The sequence below is a fragment of the Brienomyrus brachyistius genome, chromosome 15 (genome assembly GCF_023856365.1).
Source record: "Brienomyrus brachyistius isolate T26 chromosome 15, BBRACH_0.4, whole genome shotgun sequence".
In the NCBI taxonomy this organism is placed as follows: Eukaryota; Metazoa; Chordata; class Actinopteri; order Osteoglossiformes; family Mormyridae; genus Brienomyrus; species Brienomyrus brachyistius.
This window is the reverse complement of record NC_064547.1, coordinates 13554272-13577300: the sequence shown is the minus strand read 5'-3', so window position 1 is coordinate 13577300 and position 23029 is coordinate 13554272. Positions and strand designations below refer to the sequence as shown.

Sequence of the window (23029 nt, the reverse complement as noted above, 5' to 3'; positions counted from 1 at the left end):
ATCTTTTGTGTATGCAAATGAAAGGCTGCCTCACTAGTCTTGAAGTTTTGCATCTTATTGGCTCCTTTTCCATTTACTATGAACTGTAACAAAAAAAAAAGAGTTTTAATGTGGGAGTAGAATCTCAGAAATCATCTCTGTTTCAGTCCTCTAAAGACTTTCCCTGTCTTATAGCTGCATAATTAAATCGTAACTTTGATTATACTTTATACTTTGGATAAAGATCTGACTTTTAATGGTAGCCATACTTGACAATTATCTTTTGTTTCAGCGGAATATAAAAAGAAAAATGTGTATCATCCAGGGGAATATACTTCATATCTGTGAATAATTCAATCAAACAGCAGTGATCTTGGAGAACAGGTCAGTGCTACAGGTAGTGCCTGTAGGTAACTATTACCTGATTATGCAATAGGTATCCACCGAGCTAGGGAGCATCCATTATAAAAATTACTTTAAGAAGGTCATTTATTCTTTATTCTTAGCAGTGTTTTGGTTCAAAAGGTCATTGGCAAAAGGACACCATTAACTGACAGGTCACCGAGTTATTCTAACTAGTGCTGAACAAAATATTAAGTTTTGTTCTTTTTTAAGGATGCAATGACTGAAGGCATGACTTAAACATAACCTTTGCTTAAATATGAAAAATTCACAGCAACACAGCACAGATATAACCTCAGAGGACGAGGTGGGTCATCAGTTGTTGCGTGGGTCAGAGTGTGTATGACATCATCACTCGCGATTCACACTGTATCAGCCTGCTAGGCCGTCACAGGGATGCACTTAACAGTCAAGATGTCGTACTGTACAGTATGACTTCGCTGAAATCAGAACGAGCCATTTCAGACACTGCTGATGTGCTTATTATCACTACAGACTGATGGGATAGTGTCAGTATTTTTTTTTTTTTTCTCGTAATGGTCGGAATGGTCACAGATCTGTTTCGGCTGAGTGATGTGACTCATCCACAGTAAATTTCATGGATGTTTCTTGTGCATTTTTCAGTGCCACTCTTCCAATTGTTGAGCTCCCCAGAGTTTTTTTAAGTTTATTTATTCTTTATTTTTTTTGGTAATTTTTCAGGTAAAAGTCCAGTTAACTGAAAGAAAGCACATTCATCCAACGTCTGAATACCTCTTCAGGGCAGAGTCAATTGGGGGGGGGGGGGGGGGGGTTAGGGTGGTTGAGTCTATCCCAGGCAGCAGAGGGCACAACGCTGGGGTGCACCCTGTACATGACACACTTCTGAAAGTTATTATCCATATTCTTATCCGCTGACAATAATTATCCACATAATCTAAATAGATGAATATGGAATTACGTGCATATACTGTAAACCTTGAGTGTGCATAAGATTTATGTGTTCATGTGATGCTTAATTTGAAATTTGAAGCTGCCAATGCAAAAAAAGGTTGGTGTAAATTATATGCAATGCTCACATGCATCAATTATCATTTATTTTATAGGTTCACAGTGAGCCAAAGAATGACACTGTGAGTCTGACGGCCGTCTGCCTCAGGGCACACAGTCACACGCTGTGGCCAATACCGAGTCACCTGAACAGCTGGTCTGTGGACTGGGGGAGCCAATCAGAATGCAAGGGGAGAGCATGTGCATTCTTAAACACATTTAGGGTTGGGAGTCAAACCTCCAATCCTGAATCTGTATGGCCACGGTGCAACCCCAAAATCAGCTGGATTGTCTTGAGACCTTATATGCCATTTGCACAAGTACAGAAGTGCAATAATAAGTCGAATAATGACCGTGTTGACTCACCTGAAAAATTGGTGCCATCTTATATTTGGGGTCTAGACAAAAAAGAGCTGTCGTGCCCTTTATTAATATGGCTCAACCTTTCTCTGCAACACGTTTTTTACCCTCTTCTTGTGGGGGTCTGCTGCATTGAAAACTGTGCCCAAAGTGCTGTAGAGTTTGTAATATTTATAATCTACCCCCTCCCCCCACCCCAATAATATATTTGTTTTTCGAATGTTTGCAATTTATTACATTTATTGTAATATGTTTGCTGTGGTTGCTTTTTAAGCTGTGGTTGCTGGCTAACTTATTATATGCTCTTGTCATATTAAATGTGACACTTCACCAATAAGTGCTCTGGATGACGGGGGTCTGTAAGGATGGCCCATGCTTTGTTTCTGCAGAGTTACATGTAAATTATTTGTCTTAATCATTAAGATATATAATATGCAATGTTTCTTGCATAACCTGTAGTAAACTTGCTTTAGGCAGTGTAAGACAAGTAATTTAGTTTCTGTAAATAGCTAGCCTGAAGTCAAATAGTTTTTATAGTTTCTGACATCTGTACTGCAACATTGTTTGTAAGTTAATTATTTGGGGATTCAGTTGTACAGTACGGCACTGTCTCATGGAAACAGAAGGATTTCCCTAAGGCAGAAGTCAAACTTCAGGCTTGGAATGCCTCGGGTTTTGCAGTATCTGCAGCTGCTTCAGGCCATGTTTGAGGATCTCTAATGATTTAAAGTTAATCCATTAAATCCTGAGGCCCTGGCAAATTTCAGCGCCCCTGGTGACCTGCGTGCGTAACCCCTGCTCTGACCCGCTAAAGTCATCTCAATGCTGGAAGTGCAACAGTTATTTGTTAATGTTCTCTTATTGCAGCATGCTTCCTGTCAACCTGGTGAACAAAAAAAGGAAATAAAGCTACAGTCTCTCAGGCTGGTGGTGTTTTTTTAATAATATGAAGAAAGTTGTGTTTAGAATTCAGAAGGCAGTAATAGTGATGTGAGTTTTTTAATACCCAGTTTTGGCAATACCCTTCAGTTCCCATAACATTGCCAAAGTTTTTGATTTGTTATTTTTAGCTTTCAGTTAATGATCCATAATTAAATTGAGCACAGTGATTGTTCCTATTTCAGTCATTTTCTTTAAGCTTAAATCGTGTTTTAAAATTGCTACTTATTAATGTAATTAACAAGACACAATTATATGCAGAATGTATCATGTATTTTTTTTAGATATTTTTAATAATTGGTGCATTTGAAAATGGTTTTGTTTTCAACAAATTAAAACATGTTCTGGGCATAATTTTACATTTGAAGTCCCGTTATAGCAGACTTCAAGGGACCTGGCAAAAGAGTCCGTTATATGTATCCAAAGTCTGTTATATTCAGAGTTGCTGTATGCTCAGAACACAACTACAGGACACCATGTACTCATGCCACACCCCAGCAGACACACTTGTGGTACAGATTATTATATTGTACATGTAGGATTCCAACTTTACCTGAGCAGATGCGTGACTATTAATAATTCTGAGTACGTATCTGCACTGAATATCACCGGCACGCCACGCGCCTTGTAGGCGGAACCTGCATGTCCGTTATAGCGAACAAAACTACAGACAAAAGTGGCCCTGGGGACCAAATTGTTTGTCCGTTATAAGCAAAATTCCGTTATATGCGAGTCCGCTATATCTGATGCTTTTTCTGCATGTTCGTAAAGGCACACAGCCGGGACCAGCGGACCTCGTCCGTTATAGACGATATTCCGTTATAATAGAGTCCACTGTAAGTGTAACGGGATCTTACTGTAACTTGTTTGCCGGATGCGTTTGTCCAAAGTGTGGTACTAGTGAACCAGACAGCACATTACAAGCATAAAGGTGTCAAAAAGACAGCTGAGATGCAGGTGATGCAAGGCTGAGCTTTCAGTTTGTTAGCAGTAACAAGTGCAAGTTGGCATTAGTGCAAGACCTATGCAAGACGTCACTGGAACATCACATCCGAAAAGCTGGCCAAATCAGTATGTCAAACGAACTATGACTAAATATAAATAGACTTTTTATTAGAGGTTCTACAGTTCTTGAATGATCATTGTTAATTACAAGCAGCTTGTTTCTGACAAGAACTTTGGTCTAGTTAGAGAAAAGGTTTTTTTAATCACATTGTCTGAATATAAAACATAATTAACTTCTTATTAATTACTACTGACATCATCTTACAAGTTGGACCTAACGATTAACATTTTTTAATGACAATGTGTAATATATAATTTATGTGTGCATGAAGACTGAATACGAATGACTTCATAAGGATGGTTTCCCTCATTAAAGTGATTACTCAACCAATTGATTAATCAGCTGGGGAAAAGCTTTGGATCAATGCTTTATACATGGCACAAGACAATACTGCAGAATAAAAATATATTAATCATAACTGACATTTGAAAGTGAGAATATTCTTTGTGTTCTTTTGTTAAAAGATAATTAATCCTAGATGTTATTGTAATTTTTATTCTGGCTAGACGATTTATTTAAATTCATGTGTGAAAAGGACCTTTAATAGTATTCTCATAAGTTGTAAATAGTGTGTATGCTAACAGGTTGGTGTGGAGATGTATTTTGAGTTTGAGTCAAAGGTTTGTTTTCTTTTGAATTCAAAATACTGATGAAAGCTCTAGGAGTTTTGATATGAGTCTCTGGTAAACAGTTTAGTGGTGGGTGTAATTAGCACCATATTAACACATTTTCACCATAAAACCTATTTTCATACACTGGTCTGCCATAATATTAAAACCACGTGCTTAAAATCGTGCACGTCCCCCTCGTGCCACCAAAACAACTCTGAACCGTCTAGGCATGGACTCCACAAAACCTCTGAAGGTGTCCTGTGGTTATCAGCAGATCCTTTAAGTCTGTAAGGTGTGAGGTAGGGCCTCCATGGATCAGACTTGTTTGTCCAGCACATCCCACAGATGCTCGATTGGATTGAGATCTGGGGAATTTGGAGACCAAATCAACACCTTGAATTGTTTTTCATGTTCCTCAAACGTGTTCCTGTACAATCTTCCCAATGTGGCAGGGTGCATTATCCTGCTGAAAGAGGGCACTGTTATTGAGGAATACTGTTGCTGTATGCCTGTTGGTGTACTGTTGGTGTACTGGTCTGCAACAATGTTTAGTTAGGTGGGACTCATCAGACCAGGCCACCTTCTTCCTTTGTTCCATGGTCCAGTTCTGATGCTAACATGCCCATTATAGGCAGGGGTCAGAATAGATACTCTGGTCGGTCTCTGGCTATGCAGCCCCATGTGCTCCAAGCTGCGATGCACTGTGTGTTCTGACTAGGGATATAACGATACACTCAATTCACGATTCACGATTCGGAGTTCAAGATACGATTTTCTCATGATTTTTTAACAGAGTGAGCTGCACACAAAAATAAAGGAATGTTTTTGAATAAATATCTTTCTAAACTGTGCAAAATGTGTCCTCTTCTTAACAGTGCAACTGAAATTGAATAAAATACTGTTTAAAAATAATCCCGAATCAAATTAATAAAAAAAAAAAAAATCTTCAAATAAATAAACGGTAACGCTTTCCATTAACTGCAGTTTTATGATGCTTTTATATTTCTTTCATAAAACGTTCGGTACACCTTCATAATGTATTCATTAAGTATTCAGAAATCATTCATAAACATCATGTACAGTATGTATACCTATAGTTATCAAATAAACTATGGCTTGCATGTGTAGCTTTTTAGTGTGGTTTGCCCTTTTAATCTCCGCTCTGGCGGTAGAGAATTGAGCTCACTGTGGTGCCGTTGGACATGCTGAAGCATGTTCGTTGTGCTATTTGTGTATGTTATCAGTCTTTTACAATGTTGGCACACAGTTTTTGTCTTGTCTGTGCTTGTCACGACGTCGACGTGAATACGCAGTGACATCTGATGTCAAAGTGACGTCGTGAAATCAAATGTAATATTACACCAGTTCTTCTGTTAAAGTACCGTGAAGTACTGCTAAAGTAGCAATTCATCTTCCACATCAGCTGCTTTAAATCGTCATACATTTACATACATTTTTAACCGATTCATGATTCATTGTTGATTCACCAGCATTTCAGATATACTTTTTCAGATATTTGTGCTCCAGTAGGTCTCCTGTAGAATCAGACCAGGCAGGCTAGCTTTTGCTCCCCTTATGCATCAGTGAGCCTTGGGTGCTCATGACCCCATTGCTGGTTCACCGGTTGGGCTTTCTTGGACCACTTTTGATCGGTATTGACCACTGTGTACTGGGAAAACCCTACAAGACATGCCGTTTGGGAGACGCTCTGACCCAGTCGTCTAGTCATGACAATTTGGCTCTTGTCAAAGTCCCTCAGATCTTAACACTAACCCATTTTTCCGGTTCCCAAAACAAGAAGTTCATGAACTGACTGTTCACTTGCTGAATATAAAATGGCCCTGTTGACTGATAACTTTGTAGTGGAAAACAATCTGTGTTATTCACTTCACCTGCCAGTGTTTTTAATGATATGGTTGATCGGTGAATATGCAAATTCCACCACGTAACTGAGAAAAAGAAAACATAGTTTTAGTACAGATTCTTCTTGTTTATTTCATCCATATGTTTTCCATTTTCCCTTCCTTCTTTCCTTTTCAGTATTGGTAAAAGTTTCATGAGCAAAGCGTCTAAAAAGCCATTCAGGTGATCTGTATTGCAGCAGGGCCTAGAGGTTTACTGCACGAGCAGAACTGTTTTACGGCAGATGTTGCAGGGAGGGGGTTAAAAGAGAGATTTATTATTGCGCAAATCAAACCTGTTTATACAGGAAGGCAAGCTGATGGCAAATGAATAAAAGACCCCCCCCCCAAGGACCCAGAATTAAACCTTAACAGATGGAGTCCAGGTTACCAGATGAACTCATATATAAATATAATATCCAATTAAAAGCTACATACAGCATGTTTATGAAACCGAAAGACCAACACTGGACATAAATTGGGGTCAAGGCTGGAAAAAAGGTGTGAGAGCCACAAACCAGGACTTTTTTTCCTTACTCCCTGTATTGGTCGTCTAGCACTGCGTCTGTATTCCCCGAACTGACCCTACATAAAATCCCCTCACCCTCAGTGAGTCCAGTTAACACCAGCTGGATTTCGCTGACCGAGAAGCACAAAAGGCTCCCAAATCAAGCCTGCAGCTGTGGCTTCCAGCTCCCCAGCCGAATCAGATCTCACAACCCCAACCTGTAAAAACAGAGGGGAAATCATACCATAAGTGATCCCATTGTATTAATGTACACATGTTGAAAATTCATTTTCTTTATTTATGAACCTCCCCGTATAGTCAGTACAGAATAATTTGCACTTAGAGTTTAGTGAGCTTGGTAGAAGTCACTGGGCAGGAGTCACTGGGCTTTGCAGATCCAGGGGGCTCAGAACTTTACAGTGGCCCTTAATTGAAAGTGTGAGGGGGGTGATGTTGTGTCAGAGGGCCCTGAGTTTCTAACTGCCCCCCTGGATGTCAGTGTATGTCAGGGTGGAGGGGGGGACATCACCCTCCCACAATGTTCAGTGCCAGTTTACCTTCCCTGTGTATTCCCAAAGCAGCCTAACACATCAGGGACTGAACACCAATTCACAGTGCATTTATCAATCTGTTCATTGGTCAGCTACCAGCAATTAAGCCATCCACCACGTTCCCTTTCCGTGCTCTATTATACTCGTTTTCCATGTGTTGAGCAATAGCCAATTAAAAAAAAAAACAGCTTTATGCGAACTTTGCTTCCCAGGTAGTTTCACTGTTTTTAATCAGCAGAGAGAACGATGGGTAAACAACAAGCTGCACTCTTTGTGTAGCTAAAAGCTCCATCTTCAATGAGGCGGCACCTAGGAACTTACTAAGAACTCCTTTTGCGAGCGGAAAGAGTTCACCGAAAAGTGCAGTGAAGTTGGAATCGAGCAGCGGGATTTAAAGAAGCGGGGAGGATCTGTGACTGCATCAATGTCAGAAGATTAAAGGTAAAACTAGGGATGCATTAGCACCACAAACAACATGCTCAACTCGTATTCAACAAGAAAGGGTCAGTCTCAGACCAAGAATGCTGTGAGTGATATTAAAAATGAAGCTTTCATTTTGCACCTCGTTTGATCGGCTTAGGTTGTTACGCATTTCTAAATAGTGCCGTGTTGCCGGGCGCGTCTTTTTAAACAAAACTTCACAGTAAGAACGCCTCTTTTTCGGGCATACCATGCATTGTGGTCCTGTTGTAACATCTTTGTTGAAAGGGAAGCGGACGGTGGGGAATTAGCGTTCTGAAAAGTTTTCTGCTTTTGAAGCTACATACCTTGTTAAGCAGAAATAATGCATGAAGTATTTGAATATTGTACCCCTACATCATTCAAAGTGCAAGGATACCATATAAATATTTAAACAATGTTTATGCAGCAGCTGAAAACGGCGTGCATTACCGCACCTCCCATTGTGAAGTAGGACTCAGTCGTTAGGTAACCTGTGAGGAAAGTGCTAATCACCATAATGCATTCTTTTCATGCAGAAATAGTATTTTCTAACTGGAGGGGCTAAAAGTTTGCATTCTTGTTTTGTACAATAATAATACTTATGTCACCGGAAATGAATGGTTTGAGTTCATTCTTTATTCTTTCAAGCGAGATTTTTTGCTTAGTTTTCTGTGCATTTTTGATATATTTTGATGTATCTCCTTTTCAAGTATTAATAATGCAGAAAAGAGAAAAGGACTTGATTGCTTAACCTGTGATCTTTGTGGGTGTTGTGCTTGAAACAGAGGCACAAGACAAAAAATCTTTATCCAGCGTTTTTCTCCAGGTGCTTCCCATCCAACATAAATTAGAACTGCGGTGATGTTGTATCGATCATTTTGCTTGTAATATGGAATTCCTCCAGCCAATTTTGCATTATTCAATGATCAATGGATCTGCTTATCAGCCCACGGGTATTACATGAGAATAAATCCTTTTTAAAAAAAAAATAAAAAATACATATACTCATCAGATAATGTGCCCCATTACACTCTGTTCCCCTTTCAGAGAGCCCTGTCTGTGTTAACCCCAATGCTCAAGAAATGTAAAAACTATTTAAATTGAACCATTCAAATATTTTATACCAGGATGAACGTTAGATGGCTTTGAGTAAAGTCTAGAATTTTACCATCTAAGCTCCACCAAGCAATTGCATGAAATATTAGGGGTGAAAATAAATAATGGCAAATATTCTTGATGTGTCTTGGTCGTGCTCATGTAAAGCATGCACACACAAAGAACTGCATCTTTGACAGTCATTTATGTAAATTAGTGTGCATGCTGAGAATTCATTTATCACTCATATCACTAAAGTCACTGTTAAGCCCGGGGTGCCTGAAGTCAGAACAACCAATCAAATTCTTTTCTGTCGGTAGCTATCAATAATGTTGTTTTGTACAGGGGTGTAACACAAGCTCATTTTCAGCTATATTGGCATGGTAGCAGGTGGGCTAATTTTAAATTTCTCTAAGGACATTCAACTGTGTTTTGTATCGCAAACGTGCTTTGTAAAGTTGTGTGGGTCAGACTGTTGATAGAGACAGAGAGATGGAGTCAGTCAAAAGGCTGTGTCCTTCAGCAAAATGTAACAAGTGGCTTTCAATGCAGGAGGATCCACTGTATCATCTCAGCAGACCTCAGAATGTTTTTGTATTGTGGGCACTTACTGTTCCCATATAAACGTTTGCTCAAAACATTTGCATGAAAGTCTGATCTCAAGGATAAGATTGCTCAGTTTCAAACATGGAGAAGGAAAATAGATATACATATATACAAATTATAACTTTTTTTATTGAATGAGGATTATTATGGCAATTCAAATTACACATATCTTCACCATATACTATTGTGATATCTGAATGTTCAGCTAAAAGGAATCCTACATTTTGCACTGTATGTTTGTCAGGATAAATATTCATTGCATGTATATTTAAACCGAATAGCATGTTAAAGCAACATGGAAACACAACATATATTATGAACACATCTGTCGTGATCAGATGTCTGTGATTTGGGAAATTTCAAGCAGAATAGAAATTTATTTTGGACTGGTCAATTGCAGTGATCAAAGCTACAGTGTTATGCAAAAGTTTGGGCACCCCTGATAATTTTCATGCTTTTCCTTTATGAATCACTGGTTGTTTGAATCAGCAATTTCAGTTAAATATATCATATAGCAGACAAACACAGTGATATTTGAGAAGTGAAATGAAGGTTATAGGATTTAGAGAAAGTGTGCAATAATTATTTAAACAAAATTAGGCAGGTGCATAAATTTGGGCACCACAACATAAAAATTACACTAATATTTAGTAGGTCCTCCTTCCGCAGAAACAACAGCCTCTAAACGCTTCCTATAGCTTCCAGTGAGAGTCTGGATTCTGGTTGAAGGTATTTTGGGTGATTCTTCCTTACAAAACATCGCCAGTTCAGTCAGGTTTGATGGTTTCCGAGCATGGACAGCCCACTTTAAATAACACCACAGATTTTCAATAATATTCAGGTCTGGGGACTGAGATGGCCATTCCAGGACCTTGTACCTGTTCCTCTGCATGAATACCTTAGTAGATTTTGTATTTTACAGCCCAAAACAAAATCACATAGATAAATCCAAATTCGTTTAATTCAGAATAGATAAGTAAGTTCCATCCATCCATCATCTGAAACTGCTTTGTTCTGTTCAAGGTCTGGGGGAGTCTGGAGCCTATGGGTACAAGGCAGGGGTGCCGACGAATCACACGGAATACTCACACAGGCACACCAATCGGAACAAGGCAGGGGTGCTGACCAATGACATGGCACACTCACACATGCACACCTTTGGGCACAAGGCAAGGGTGCTGACCAATCAAACGGCACACTTACACATGCACAACTATGGGCAATTTGGTAATTGCAATTAGCCTCAGCATGTTTTTGGACTGTGAGGGGAAACTGGAGTACCTGGAGGAAACCCCACGACGAGACAGGTAGAACATGTCAGACAAATGAAATCCTGGCGGAGATTTAAACCAGGTCCCAAAGATGTTTTGCGGCAATGCTTACCACTGTACTACCGTGCCATCCCTGATAAGTTAGTTACTTTCAATAAATATCCACAGAACTTTTATATTTATAAGGCAAATTGTTAGAGGTCTTGAAGTCAGTTATTTTTAGATTTAATAATGAATAAATGAAGAGCAATATTGCCTCATTTTCTTGCCAAAATAAATTATTTAGCATAGTACATTTATTGCTTTTTTAAAAGGTCAATTGGATTATTATGGACTGTTAGCTGAAGGAAGAAAGTCTTGCCAATCATAATTAATGGATTATTTAATTACTCCGTTAAAAAAAGTGTCAGTAAAGGACTTTCGGAGGGACACTCTCCTAATGCAGTCTTTAAGTGTTCTAGTGTTGTTCTTGTTGGTAACAATAGGAGAACTTGATTAAATGTTACTGCTTGCATTGAGTTTGCAGTATTTGTGTAAAATGAGACGGGGAAGGTGCTACCTTACTGGATTTGTGGGAGTGGAGAAGGATCTTTGAAAAATGGGAGAGAGATCAAAACATAACAAAGGTTAAGGATTAAGTAGATGGCAGAGAGACATGCAGAAAGCGAAGGTTTGGATTAATGGGGTCCGAGCGCATTTAGCAGCGAGTGAGTGAGCGAGCGAAGACGAGAACAGCCATGCAGGCCTACGCATTTACTGTACATGTGGCATTTAATTAAAGTAAAAGGTCATTGTGATAGACTACAGCCAAAACAGATTTAATTTCATGTTACATTATTATAGTAGTAATACTAGGGCAATACTGGTCAATACGGATCACCCATTTTCTAAATTTCTCGCATAAATGTATATATTTTAATGTGTATCACTATTGTATGACGGCGCATAAAATATTTGGGTCATTTTCTCTCAACCAGTTTCTTAAAAATAATGAAGGCAATGAGCCTTGTCAGCGGGCTTTCTAAAAGAATAAATGCCTTAAAATGATATCATTTAACTTTCATTTGCTGTCACCGCAAAGATTTTTATAAAAATAAACTGAAGTAATATCACTGCAAACCAGCCTGATTTCTTTTCACCAGACACAATGCATTTTTAAACAGCTAGTCTGTCATAAATTAATGTTCAGAGAATGCCTTGTCATTAATCATTTGGTTGGTTCTAACAGAGAATGTGTATCTCATGTTCAGGAACTTTGGAGAATTTGCATCGGTATTAATATAAGTATATGAAATAGGAAAACTGTTGATAAGCATTGTTGTGGTGAGTAGGAATATTACTGACAAATGTTGGTCTACATATGATTATTTGTCTCCATCATAAAGATATACAGCCACGTTCCAACATAAATGTTTTCCAGACTGGCCTTGTTATTCATATCCCTCCATCCATCCATCCATTTTCCAAACCGCTTATCCTACTGGGTCGCGGGGGGTCCGGAGCCTATCCTGGAAGCAATGGGCACAAGGCAGGGAACAACCCAGGATGGGGGGCCAGCCCATCGCAGGGCACACTCACACACCATTCACTCTTACATGCACTCCTACGGACAATTTAGCAACTCCAATTAGCCTCAGCATGTTTTTGGACTGTGGGGGAAAACCGGAGTACCCAGAGGAAACCCCACGACGACATGGGGAGAACATGCAAACTCCACACACATGTGACCCAGGCGGCGACTCGAACCTGGGACCCAGAGGTGTGAGGCAACAGTGCTAATCACTGCACCACCATGTCGCCCCTGTTATTCATATGTAATATATCAATATTTTTGTGCATTAAAATACATGTGCATTCTGTTCAAGGCAATAGTTTTGAGTAAAACTATATATGAAATGAATTAATGGTAATTCCACCCTGAAGACTGGTAATTTTCATTTCCTTCACTTCCACTTAAATATGTAATGTATATGTAAAAAATTGTTTAATGAACATGGTGTTTTTTGTGTTTTTTTGTTGTATTGAGATTAGCTCACTAACAGCATACAAGAAGTATCTCCCTGAATGCATCTGTATAGTTAAATAAAGTTGAAGATTACGATGCAGTGCATGTTGGATGGTTAGCCGTCAGTATGAGTCATGCTTCCTGTTCTTTGATTGTATTTAAATTTGGCTTCTTATCCCCAGAGTGACTGCTGGTATGTAGTCTTCTTTGTTTCATTTTATGCAGCCAGTCTCTGTGATGTGGTTGATAAACCAGCTCCTGAAAAGTTGGGTGATCTGGAGCTTCTCCTCCATCGAACCATAAGGCAGATTTTTTACTAAGGTTGTAGAAGGTCCAGGCGGTAAAAATGCTGCACTTTTTTGTTTTAGTGAAACTTAATGCCTGATAGTTGAAAGGTTCCTTAGGTTACATTTCCAGATTCCGGTTTGTGAAGCTGCCTTGCTTTGTCGTATACGGTTCTATCACTTATATGGTGTCATCTTTCTCGTTGGATATCATCGGTTCATAATTGCAGTTCAGCAGCCTGTAATTACGGACTCGTCTCATTCCCGTGGAGCTCTAAAGCCGTATCATGTCATGCCGTTGTTGCTAAAATGGCAGCTTACATGTCGGTCTACCAAACTATGATGGGCTGCTCAGCTAGCTTAGAAGGCGTAAGCGGTAGCCTTGCCTCATCTGTCAATAATAGCCCCAAGGGACTGGGGAGCAAGAAAATGCTCTCAGCTGAAGGATAATTGTCTCTTAAATGCAAGGCCAGTCTCTCTTGGACTCCACCCACAGCCCCGCTGGTGCCCAGTGATTGGCGGATCGAATTGATGGTTTCTCTAGAGATACTGGAGGGAGAAGAACTCAGCCATCTCAGGTGCCAAACAAAACTTGAGACAGTTTGTGTTTTCTTGCTGTAGTTTATAATAATGAATATACGTTTTACACTCTGGTGCACATGGTAAAATCTTTTTCATTTTAAGGCCACTGGTGGGGAAAGGTCTAGGTAGCAGAGGCGGACATTTCAGGTCCAGGAAGTAAAAATATAGACCAAGATTTTGTTTCAATCAACCAGTTGAGTACTCTGTGACTCTGTATACTCAACTGGGTGGATGAAACAAAATCCTGGATTGGATTTTTACTTTCTGGGCCTGAAATGGTCACCTCTGCTAGGCGGTTTAACCATATGTGACGGTGAAGTAAAGTTCTGCAAAATCAATGCAAAAGCAAAATCAAGGAACAAGACTCCCCACCATTCAATACCCAGCAACTTTGTACCTCCTCCCGCTTGTACTTCTTCGTTGGTTCTGTCTTTGTCCTGTTTTCATCCAATATGACTTCACATATGTTGACTCTAAATTGCCTTGCCGTCTTCATGATTTAACGTCTTCCATGTTATCGCTATAATTCGACTGTAGGATTGTGAATGCCTTTCCCCTTTCACCTCATGTTGCTCCTGGGTTTTGTGCCTTATTTGTTTTGGTTTTTTGTCTATGTATAGACCAGAGGGTCTGCGTTGCAGTTAAATGTGTTTTGTTTGTTTCGTTGGAATGTTCTAGTTCACTGCAAATGCGTCACTGCAAAATGGCCACCCATCTTGTCGTTCTATTGTCTTCTCCCAACATACATTTGACTCAATCCTAGACTGAACCATAAAATTTATAACTAGCTAGTCTGCATCAATTATATGTGCTTCCACGGCAATAATTTATGGCATATTTATGGTTGAATTATCTCATATCTGAATGAATTTGTATTCTAATGTCACGTCTGTCTGCCATTTACTCAGTTCCCCATGACCCTGAGCAGGATAATGGTTTGAAGATGGATTGATTGATATATGCAATTTAAACAAAATTAACAGAAAAGGTCTGTTTGACTTGACAGCTTTGTGTATTGTGCATTATTATTGCTTGTAAGTATAATTTATGCCCTCTATGGTTTAACAGCCTCAGAGGGGATAAACACCAAACTATGAAGTATTATGTTTGAATTGCAAATTGATTCCACTTCTATAGATTCCTTTTTGCAGTTTCACTGGCATATGTATGGACGCATTGCATGTTTTGGTTCACTGTAGACATCTCTGAGCCATTAAAGTAGGAGAATTTTGTTTGGTCCCTGGAGCCCTGTCACAAAAGTAGACACCAAAGCATTAATTATACTGTAGGACGCCAATAAATGTAGCGTTTGTGATAGTTACAGCTGGCTTAATGCCTGAATCCAAGGACCGCGGTTAATGAAAGAAAACCGTTATCTCTTCTTGGCCTTTGTGCCATAAATCGTGAGGGTGTTTGATTAAGCCGCACTCCAGACGGCTAAGCTCTCGAAGGAAACTTCATGAACGGCCAACTAATTACACACTTGCTGACTGTTTAGTGTTTTTGCTGGAATGGGAATTAGCTGCTATTTGAGTCATTTATGATTCAAGTTTTTTGGGCTGAGACAAAGTTCTTGAGGGTGAAGCAGTCTCAGATCTCCAGTGCGCTGCCGTGTGGCATTCTTTAAATGACGAGGAAGGAAGGAAGAGATGTGCAATTCCCAGATATTTCGTGACCAATAGAAAATTCAGTAGAGGCTTTTAAAATGCCTGTTTTTTCGAATGAACAACTGAACCATATTTTATAACAATTGCTCATAATGAAGGTTTATATTATTCATAGAAAAAAACGACCCGATGTTGAGCAATTTTTTACTTCCCATAAGTTTTCTTTCACATGCTGCACTATTATAGACTAACTGTTATAGTCAGATGTGAAACTGTATGGTTGCTCCTATTGGAAAATCTTGGAATGTATGATAAAGTCAGTTCCAAGGTGGTTTTCTCGCTGGGGTTCCAGTAATCCACAATATTTTGGCCTCATGGTGCCTCTCATCTTATCTTTAATCCCTCACACTATATCCCACCACAGGAGCTACCCTCTGCTGAATGAGAAGGTCTCCGTGTCTTCAAGATATTAGGAGGCCGTCACGTTATACAGGCTGAGAAGCTGACAGCTGCTTAATCTTCCTGCTTAATCCAGATAGCTAATCCGGCTGACCTGGGCGCCAGCGAAAGCATGCGTTTGCTGGACTTCTTCGTAGTGTCCGCACATTTATATGAAAAATAGATAGTTACAAGGCAGGTCCCAGTAATTATAAGTGTATTCCTTTTGCATTTGATTGTTAAGAATAACGAGAAATTTTACAATAATTTCATGATTGTTATTGTCATTTTTATTATATTTATTGATTTCTTTGTTTGTTTGTAGCACGTCTTTACCTAAAATAAGATCAGTTGTCACCCCTTTATCCACATGTATGTTTTGTTGATGCCAAAGCTACGCTGGAATTCATTTTCAAGTAATTCATCAAAGCATTTAATAGTATTGTTTTCATTGCTGGCACAACTACGATGCAATTTCCACCGATGTCCGCATTTTATGGTGTACCACAAGAGTAGAAAGAGGTATAATATTGTGAAATAGTTGTCATTCTCATTAAAAGCTGCACAGCATTATGCAAAATATCCCTGTATGTTTTTCCTTCCTTTTCTCACTGTTATCCTTCTTGTATGTTTATATGGGAAGATATGACAGCCCTGCATTTAGACTGTGAATGTCCTGGTCGACAAAAACCAGGAGGGTAAAATGAGGTCGGCTGCCTAGGCTGAAATGATGTGTTATCTTGTGTCCTTCTGCAGGCATTTGCAGGGAACTCGAACACGGAGAGCGTGATCCGTCACGACTTACAACATGCCATCGTAGCTCGGTACCTGCGAATTATTCCTTTGGACTGGAGTGGAGAGGGCCGCATTGGGCTGAGGATGGAAATCTATGGCTGTCCCTATTGTAAGTAAGAGAATGTGCGTTATTTTACAGACACCCTGGAAATTAAAATCGTATTTACTCCTGAATGTAAACATGTGCTGCTGAGCCCTTGTCTGCTTCGTGTAGCTCAGTGGGTTGTGTCTATGATCGAAAGGTCACTAGTTAGAATCCCATCCACCGGCAGAACAGTCGCATTGCTGTTGAGCCCTAGAGCAGGGCCCCTAACCCCCCCCAGAGAAACATAAACATCTTTCTCGTGCGTGTTGCGAAAAAATTGAAAAACTCCTGTGTACCTGTATGCAAACTAGAGCAAAGGGCAAATAAAGTATAATTTCTTTTCAGAAATGCACTAGGATCTGGCTTTGTAAGATACAGCATTAATTCATATTTAATTGCTTGGTAAATCATAAAATGTATTTGTTGCATGAGCAGCCAACCGGTTGTATGTACATGATGTATATTTTAATGTTGCAGAACTTAATCTAATGGGGGCATTTGTCACAATTTTCCAATGTAACCCTCATCATCAGATCATTGCGATTTTGAAGGAGTAAGTGGAGGATACTTGGTAAATGTGTATTTCAACACTTTTCACTTCCAAGCGCGCCATGGCCATATTGAACGATTCGATTATTGCTGCATCTGGAGTTAAAATAATTTTTCATGTAAAAGTATACTTCACCAATCATATATCATTTTCAGTTGTATCTAAGAATTAGTTAAATCAAGTGGAAAACATTTACTTTAATGATGAGAGACCAAGGCCTATTATATTACCGTCACTTGATTACTGATTTTGATGACAAATTTAAATGTAATATAATATAATATTAAGATTTAGAAAGTGACATCTAATCTTCATTTTAGTGATTTTTGGATAACCATATCATTTTCTGTGTAAAATAAACTAACTTGCTAGCCAAATTACGGAGTGTATGTTCCATTTGCCAAATTTTGCACAGAAAAATTGCACAGAATATTGCACAATTTTTTAAAATAAAATTCCTCTACTTGTGTTTTTGATGTAGTTAAATTTAGACATTGCCTTCCAAAAAATTAGAGCTAAGTTCCTTTATTTTTATTTTTGTAACGCTTATTTGCCCATTTGAAGGAGTATGCAAAAATGTTGCGGCAATCAAAACTGAATGAATGTGGGCCCCCACCATCACAAGCTTTAGTGTTCACGTGGCTGTGAGTTCAGTCTGAAAGGTCAGATGCAGACGTCCTTCATATCTCTCCCACTTTCAAATGACACTGAATTGAGTTTATGTTAACTGATCTCTCCATCCGTGTGATTTTCCCTTTTGGCACTGCTGAATTGCTCTACTTTCCATCTTGATTACCTTCTGTTGATCATTGACATTGATAGAGATGGACAGTGTGAGGATAGATAAAAAGCAGCATTTTTTCCATATATATATATGTAATATATGTGTGTGGGAGAGATGGGGAGAGAGTCTGTTCTAGGAGCTTGTCAATATGGCTAAAGGGAAATACTCAGGATGCAGCAAACCTAAGTAATGATTGTGTACATGGTCATTGAAAGAGAGAAGAAACAAATAATAAGATAAGTAGCTCTTGGCTTCCAGATGAAGCACGGAATGGGAATGAATGTAGCCTCTTAACCTTGCTGATCTGGGGAAATGGATTAGGCTTGAAGGACTGTTGCCCGAGGGGGGCGGACAAGGGTGGCAGAGGACTGAACCGCAATGTGCCACAATCACTTGGATCCAACACGTGGTCACATATTACCAGGCCAATTGCTTCTCTGCAGGCTGCGTGATTGGAATGGAATCGGTGCCCTGGGCAGTCCAAGCCACTTGCCCACTGGCTCAGTCACTGCATGCCCATTTTCCATTCTTTCCATTAATCCATTTGTGTTGAATGCTGGTCGACAGCTGGCTCAAGGACAATGAGGGGTGGGGGGGCAACCACGGTACAGGGTCCCACCTGCTGTTGTACTCTGAGACCTTGTATGATGAGTGAGATGCCTGTAATATGTCATATTATGAACATTTGTTTTCTGAGAAGCAAACAGAGCAGACTGACTGATGCGGCAAGATATGAAAATGTCACAATAATCACATTAGCTGAGGTTTCTGGGCTGTGTATGCATTTCAACATAGCATTTTAGCTGACAGATCTATCCTAGACAATTTATAATTTTTTTGTCCAGTTATCTAGCTAAATAATTTCACTGGAGCAACTAAGGTTAAATGGCTTTAGATTTTAATCCTGTGACCTTAATCGCTGTGTCACCTAATAATTGTCTTCACCATGTCAGCAGTATGGTCTAATAAAAAACAAAACAATTTTTTTGTTATGGTACGTGGGACGAAGGACTAAATGGTGGGCATTTGGGTGAACAAAGGGGGGGGGGGTTATTGAAACTAAAACTGAACAAAACAGAACAAGGACTAGAAAACAAACAGGACCACAACAGGTCAGAACGGGAGGACTGGTACAAGAAAGGACACAGGCAGACAGGAGGAGCGACGTCAGTGACCAGACTGGGCATAATAAGACAAATAGATATTTGTATACAGTATTAGGACTAACGAGGGGCAACAAGCAAGAAGCGTGGCTCGTCAGGGTCACGCTAGGAAGGAGACAGGAGGGTCAGTGTCAGAGTTCGCTCTTGCGATCGCTGGTTACGCAGGTGATCGCGCTGGCAGGCGAGCGAGCAAGGAGCAGGATGGCAGGAAGGCGAATTACGGGAAACTGGGGATTTATTCTTGAGTAACAGGGATCAGGAAACATCTGACGTAGACTAACATCTAACATAAATGACAGACAATGAACTCAGGCAAGACATGGACTGCAGATGTGGATAATAAGGGGGGCGTGGCACACACGAGGATCATACGAGCCGGGCATGACAGTCAGGCACGAACTTAACATTTTTAATCTCTTAATGAAAATCATTACCGTATAAGAAATAATATGTAAGTATCATATAATGACTGGAGAATTAGGTCATCGTACTTACTAAAAGATATGCTTCATTTACATTAGAATGTCATAAAATCAATGCCTCACGATTGTCTACTATAGCCATTCAGTGTAGCATTCAGTCATTTGTGGTCACAACAACTGTTTACAAAAGTTGAACCAATTTCTATACATAACACAGCTTTTACAGCCTGGCAATTACTAAATGCATTTGTTAAAATGGTCACTTGAGATTTAAATTCCAAAACTGAGTCTCAGTGGTGATATCAAAAAAGGGTTTTAGCTGGGTTGAAGGAAATCTTGTGATAGAAAAAAACTTTTATGAATTAAACAAAATGGATCATTTAATGAATTAATTTGGTTATTTAATTAATACTTTGTTAGTAATGAATGAAAAACTGATAGATCATGCCCTTTCACAGCCTTGCAATTAATGTATAAAAGTTTTATGTACCTCTAATGTCTTTTACATTGGGAAATTTTACATCACAAAGGCCAATCTGTTAACCTGCTCTACAGAATCTACCATTTCTTGAAAGCATATATACATCTCCCATAACTACTTACTGAGGACAGGATCATGGGCTTGGAGGCTATCACAAGAAGCACAGTGGGCAAGGCTGGGGGCCATTCTGTATGTAAGTGCATGTTTTTGGACGGTGGGAGGACAGAAGAATACCTAGGAAACGACATGAACATGCAGAGAACAAGCGACTCCGCACATAAATTCAATGGTAGTAATAGACCCCATAACCCTGGAAGTCTGAGGCTACCAGCAGGACAGAAATTCTTTACAAGACTCTACAAGAATGTGCCGAGTGGTTCGATGTGTGCGGCCAACTGCTGCAGTTTTTATGAGTGCTCAAGGACACTGTTAGGCTGAACAAACTTTTGAGGAAAGTCACGTCTCTCATAAAAGCCATAGGAGAGGCAAAATGTGTCCAAGCTATATTCTTATCTGAATAAGGAGACCTACCTTCTCAGCAGAAAGCCAGTACAAGACCTTCCTTCACAGGTCCGTCTCCCTAACTTTCTTTGACCCAACAGTACATTGTTCCAGCTGCACTAAATTAGGCATCTTCCATGTTTACAAAAATGTTTCTATTTCACTTGTACCACTCACATTGTACTAGATCTATTCTTTTTATTTTTGTATTTTTTTTGGATGCTATTGTCCAACCATCCATCCATTTTCTAACTGCTTGGGTATTTGGTCTGTCGGGTCTATCATACATGGTTCTTGTGTTCTTTTACGTCATGTTCCATTGCTGAAGACTATTTCCAATACTACAAATACAAGAGCAGAGGATGGTAAAAATTCCCAGATGTCCCAAATATCAAGGATGCATGAGTTGCATCCTCGCTGAACAAGATCACTCCCATGATTTCTTATATCCCCAGTTTGTTTTTGGGAGGCAAGTTAGCAAAACCGCTCTTGCCAAGAGCAAAGTACGATCTTTGCCTTCTTTGTATTGAGAAACACCTCATCTTGGTCAGGGTCGTAGGGGACCTTGAGCAGATCAAATGGCAACATAGGGCACAAAACTGATGTACACCATAGATTGGATATAGGTTCATCACAGGGCATATGCACACTCATAATCTTATTTAAAGATGCTAGTTAACATAACCACATGTCTTTGGACTGTAGGTGGAACCCAGAGTAAACCTGTGTGACACGGGGAGAAACTGTAGTATATAAACAAACGGTGGTGGTATCAACCAAACTGCTACCACTGAGGGGGTGAGACAAGAGCGCTACCCACTGAACCACCATGCTGCCACCTCGAGGATCGATAGAACAATCTGTCTCGCCTTATCTTATGTGATTGTGCATTGTCTTGTCTGGGTCTTGTCTTATCTCTGTGTTTGAACTTTCTTCTGAATGTAGTATTTGTTGTAAACATTCCGCATCCATTGCTGGTACTGTACTGTATACCCCCGCTCTGACAAACAGATGTGTCTCAATATAGCAGCTAATTTTGCTGGTTGGGAATGGTTGGCGAGTTGTCATTCGCCCCACTGAGAAATTAACATGATCATTTACATTTTAATTAAGAACAGATAGACAGAAATCAATTAGGGTTTAAGTGAAGGCACATGCCATAGCGATACCTACAGGGTACAATGTGTCTGTCTCTGTAAGCTGTCAGGGGCCCTGAAGAATTCCTTGTGACGTATTTGCTCTCAGACACAGCAAAGCTCCAAAAACCAAATGCATGTTGGCAGCTGTAGACCAGCGTGTGGCGTATTTCTTACACTGTGCAATAATAGGCATTTTGGCTTAACAGTGTATTGCTTCCTGGTGGAAAATCTGTTTATGAATCGTAATATTTATAATATGAGCCGCTCCCATTAAAGACCAGTAGGTCTTGTTACTGGGTCCTAACTCCTATATAAATGACCATTTCCTACTTATTTTGTGTCTGAGCAGAAAGCTGGTTCACAAGAGAAATCCTGAAGCCATTCGGAAATCATTTACATTTCAAAGCACAAGGATATATCCCTTAAGCGAGGGGGGGGGGGGGGGGGGCTCAAAATTTGTCTTCAATTGTGCAACCATCTAGACGATTTTGTTAACTGGTGTGGGTTTGCTATAATAACCTCCCGCTACACTGTGATTTATCACAGGAAACCAGCTGCAATGCATGACAACTGGAACCACTGTTAACAATGAGGAACACCGCAGACGGTCGTTCAGCTTGTCGTTCACTTTAAACAAGCCTGACACGTGAGGAATGCTGAATCCTAATCTCCTCTCTCCATTTCTAGGGGCGGACGTGATAAACTTCGACGGCCAGGGTGTGATCTCGTATCGTTTTAAAATGAAGAAGATGAAGATCTTGAAGGATGTCATCACCTTGAAGTTTAAGACCTCGGAGAGCGAGGGGGTGATCCTGCATGGGGAGGGACAGCAGGGCGACTACATCACCCTGGAGCTGAAGAAAGCTAGGCTGGTTCTACAGATAAACCTAGGTAGCTCAGCACCGGGCCTTCATTAAGATGTCTGTTAACTGTCTTTTATTGATGACGGGTAAATGAGCCGAGGCATGGGAACCAAAGAGGATGGGGCCGGGGGGGGTGTACCCCCCAGTTTTTAATTTGGCTTAATTTGTCCCCTGCAAAAATAGACTTCTATATTTAAATTAAGTTCTGTCCCCCCAAAATCAAATCTCTCCCACTCCCTTGTAAATGAGTGTTTGAGTTCTTGCTCGTCAAGTCATTCTGAAATATGTCATTTAATGTTATGTATTGTGCAAACCATAGGCAGCAATCAATATGGCTCCATACTGGGCCACACATCAGTGACCAGTGGAAGCTTACTGGATGACCACCACTGGCACTCGGTGGTCATCGAACGCTACAGACGGAACGTCAACTTCACCCTGGACCGACACACGCAGCACTTCCGCACCAATGGAGAGTTTGACTACCTTGACCTGGACTACGAGGTAAAAGAAAAAAAACCTTGAAGGAGTTCTTGCAATTTACTCAGCAGGCACGAGAACTGACTTTAAA

At 39.9% G+C, this 23029-nt stretch overlaps 1 protein-coding gene across 1 annotated transcript in view; it reads left to right on the top strand.

The window, feature by feature from the left end:
- cntnap2a (contactin associated protein 2a) overlaps window positions 1–23029 on the top strand; it is a 322047-nt gene that overhangs the window by 137208 nt on the left and 161810 nt on the right. The window contains exons 4-6 of the mRNA XM_048977149.1: window positions 16432–16579; window positions 22283–22486; window positions 22778–22962. Coding sequence (XP_048833106.1) covers window positions 16432–16579; window positions 22283–22486; window positions 22778–22962 — 537 coding nt within the window. The remainder of the gene's footprint in view (window positions 1–16431; window positions 16580–22282; window positions 22487–22777; window positions 22963–23029) is intronic.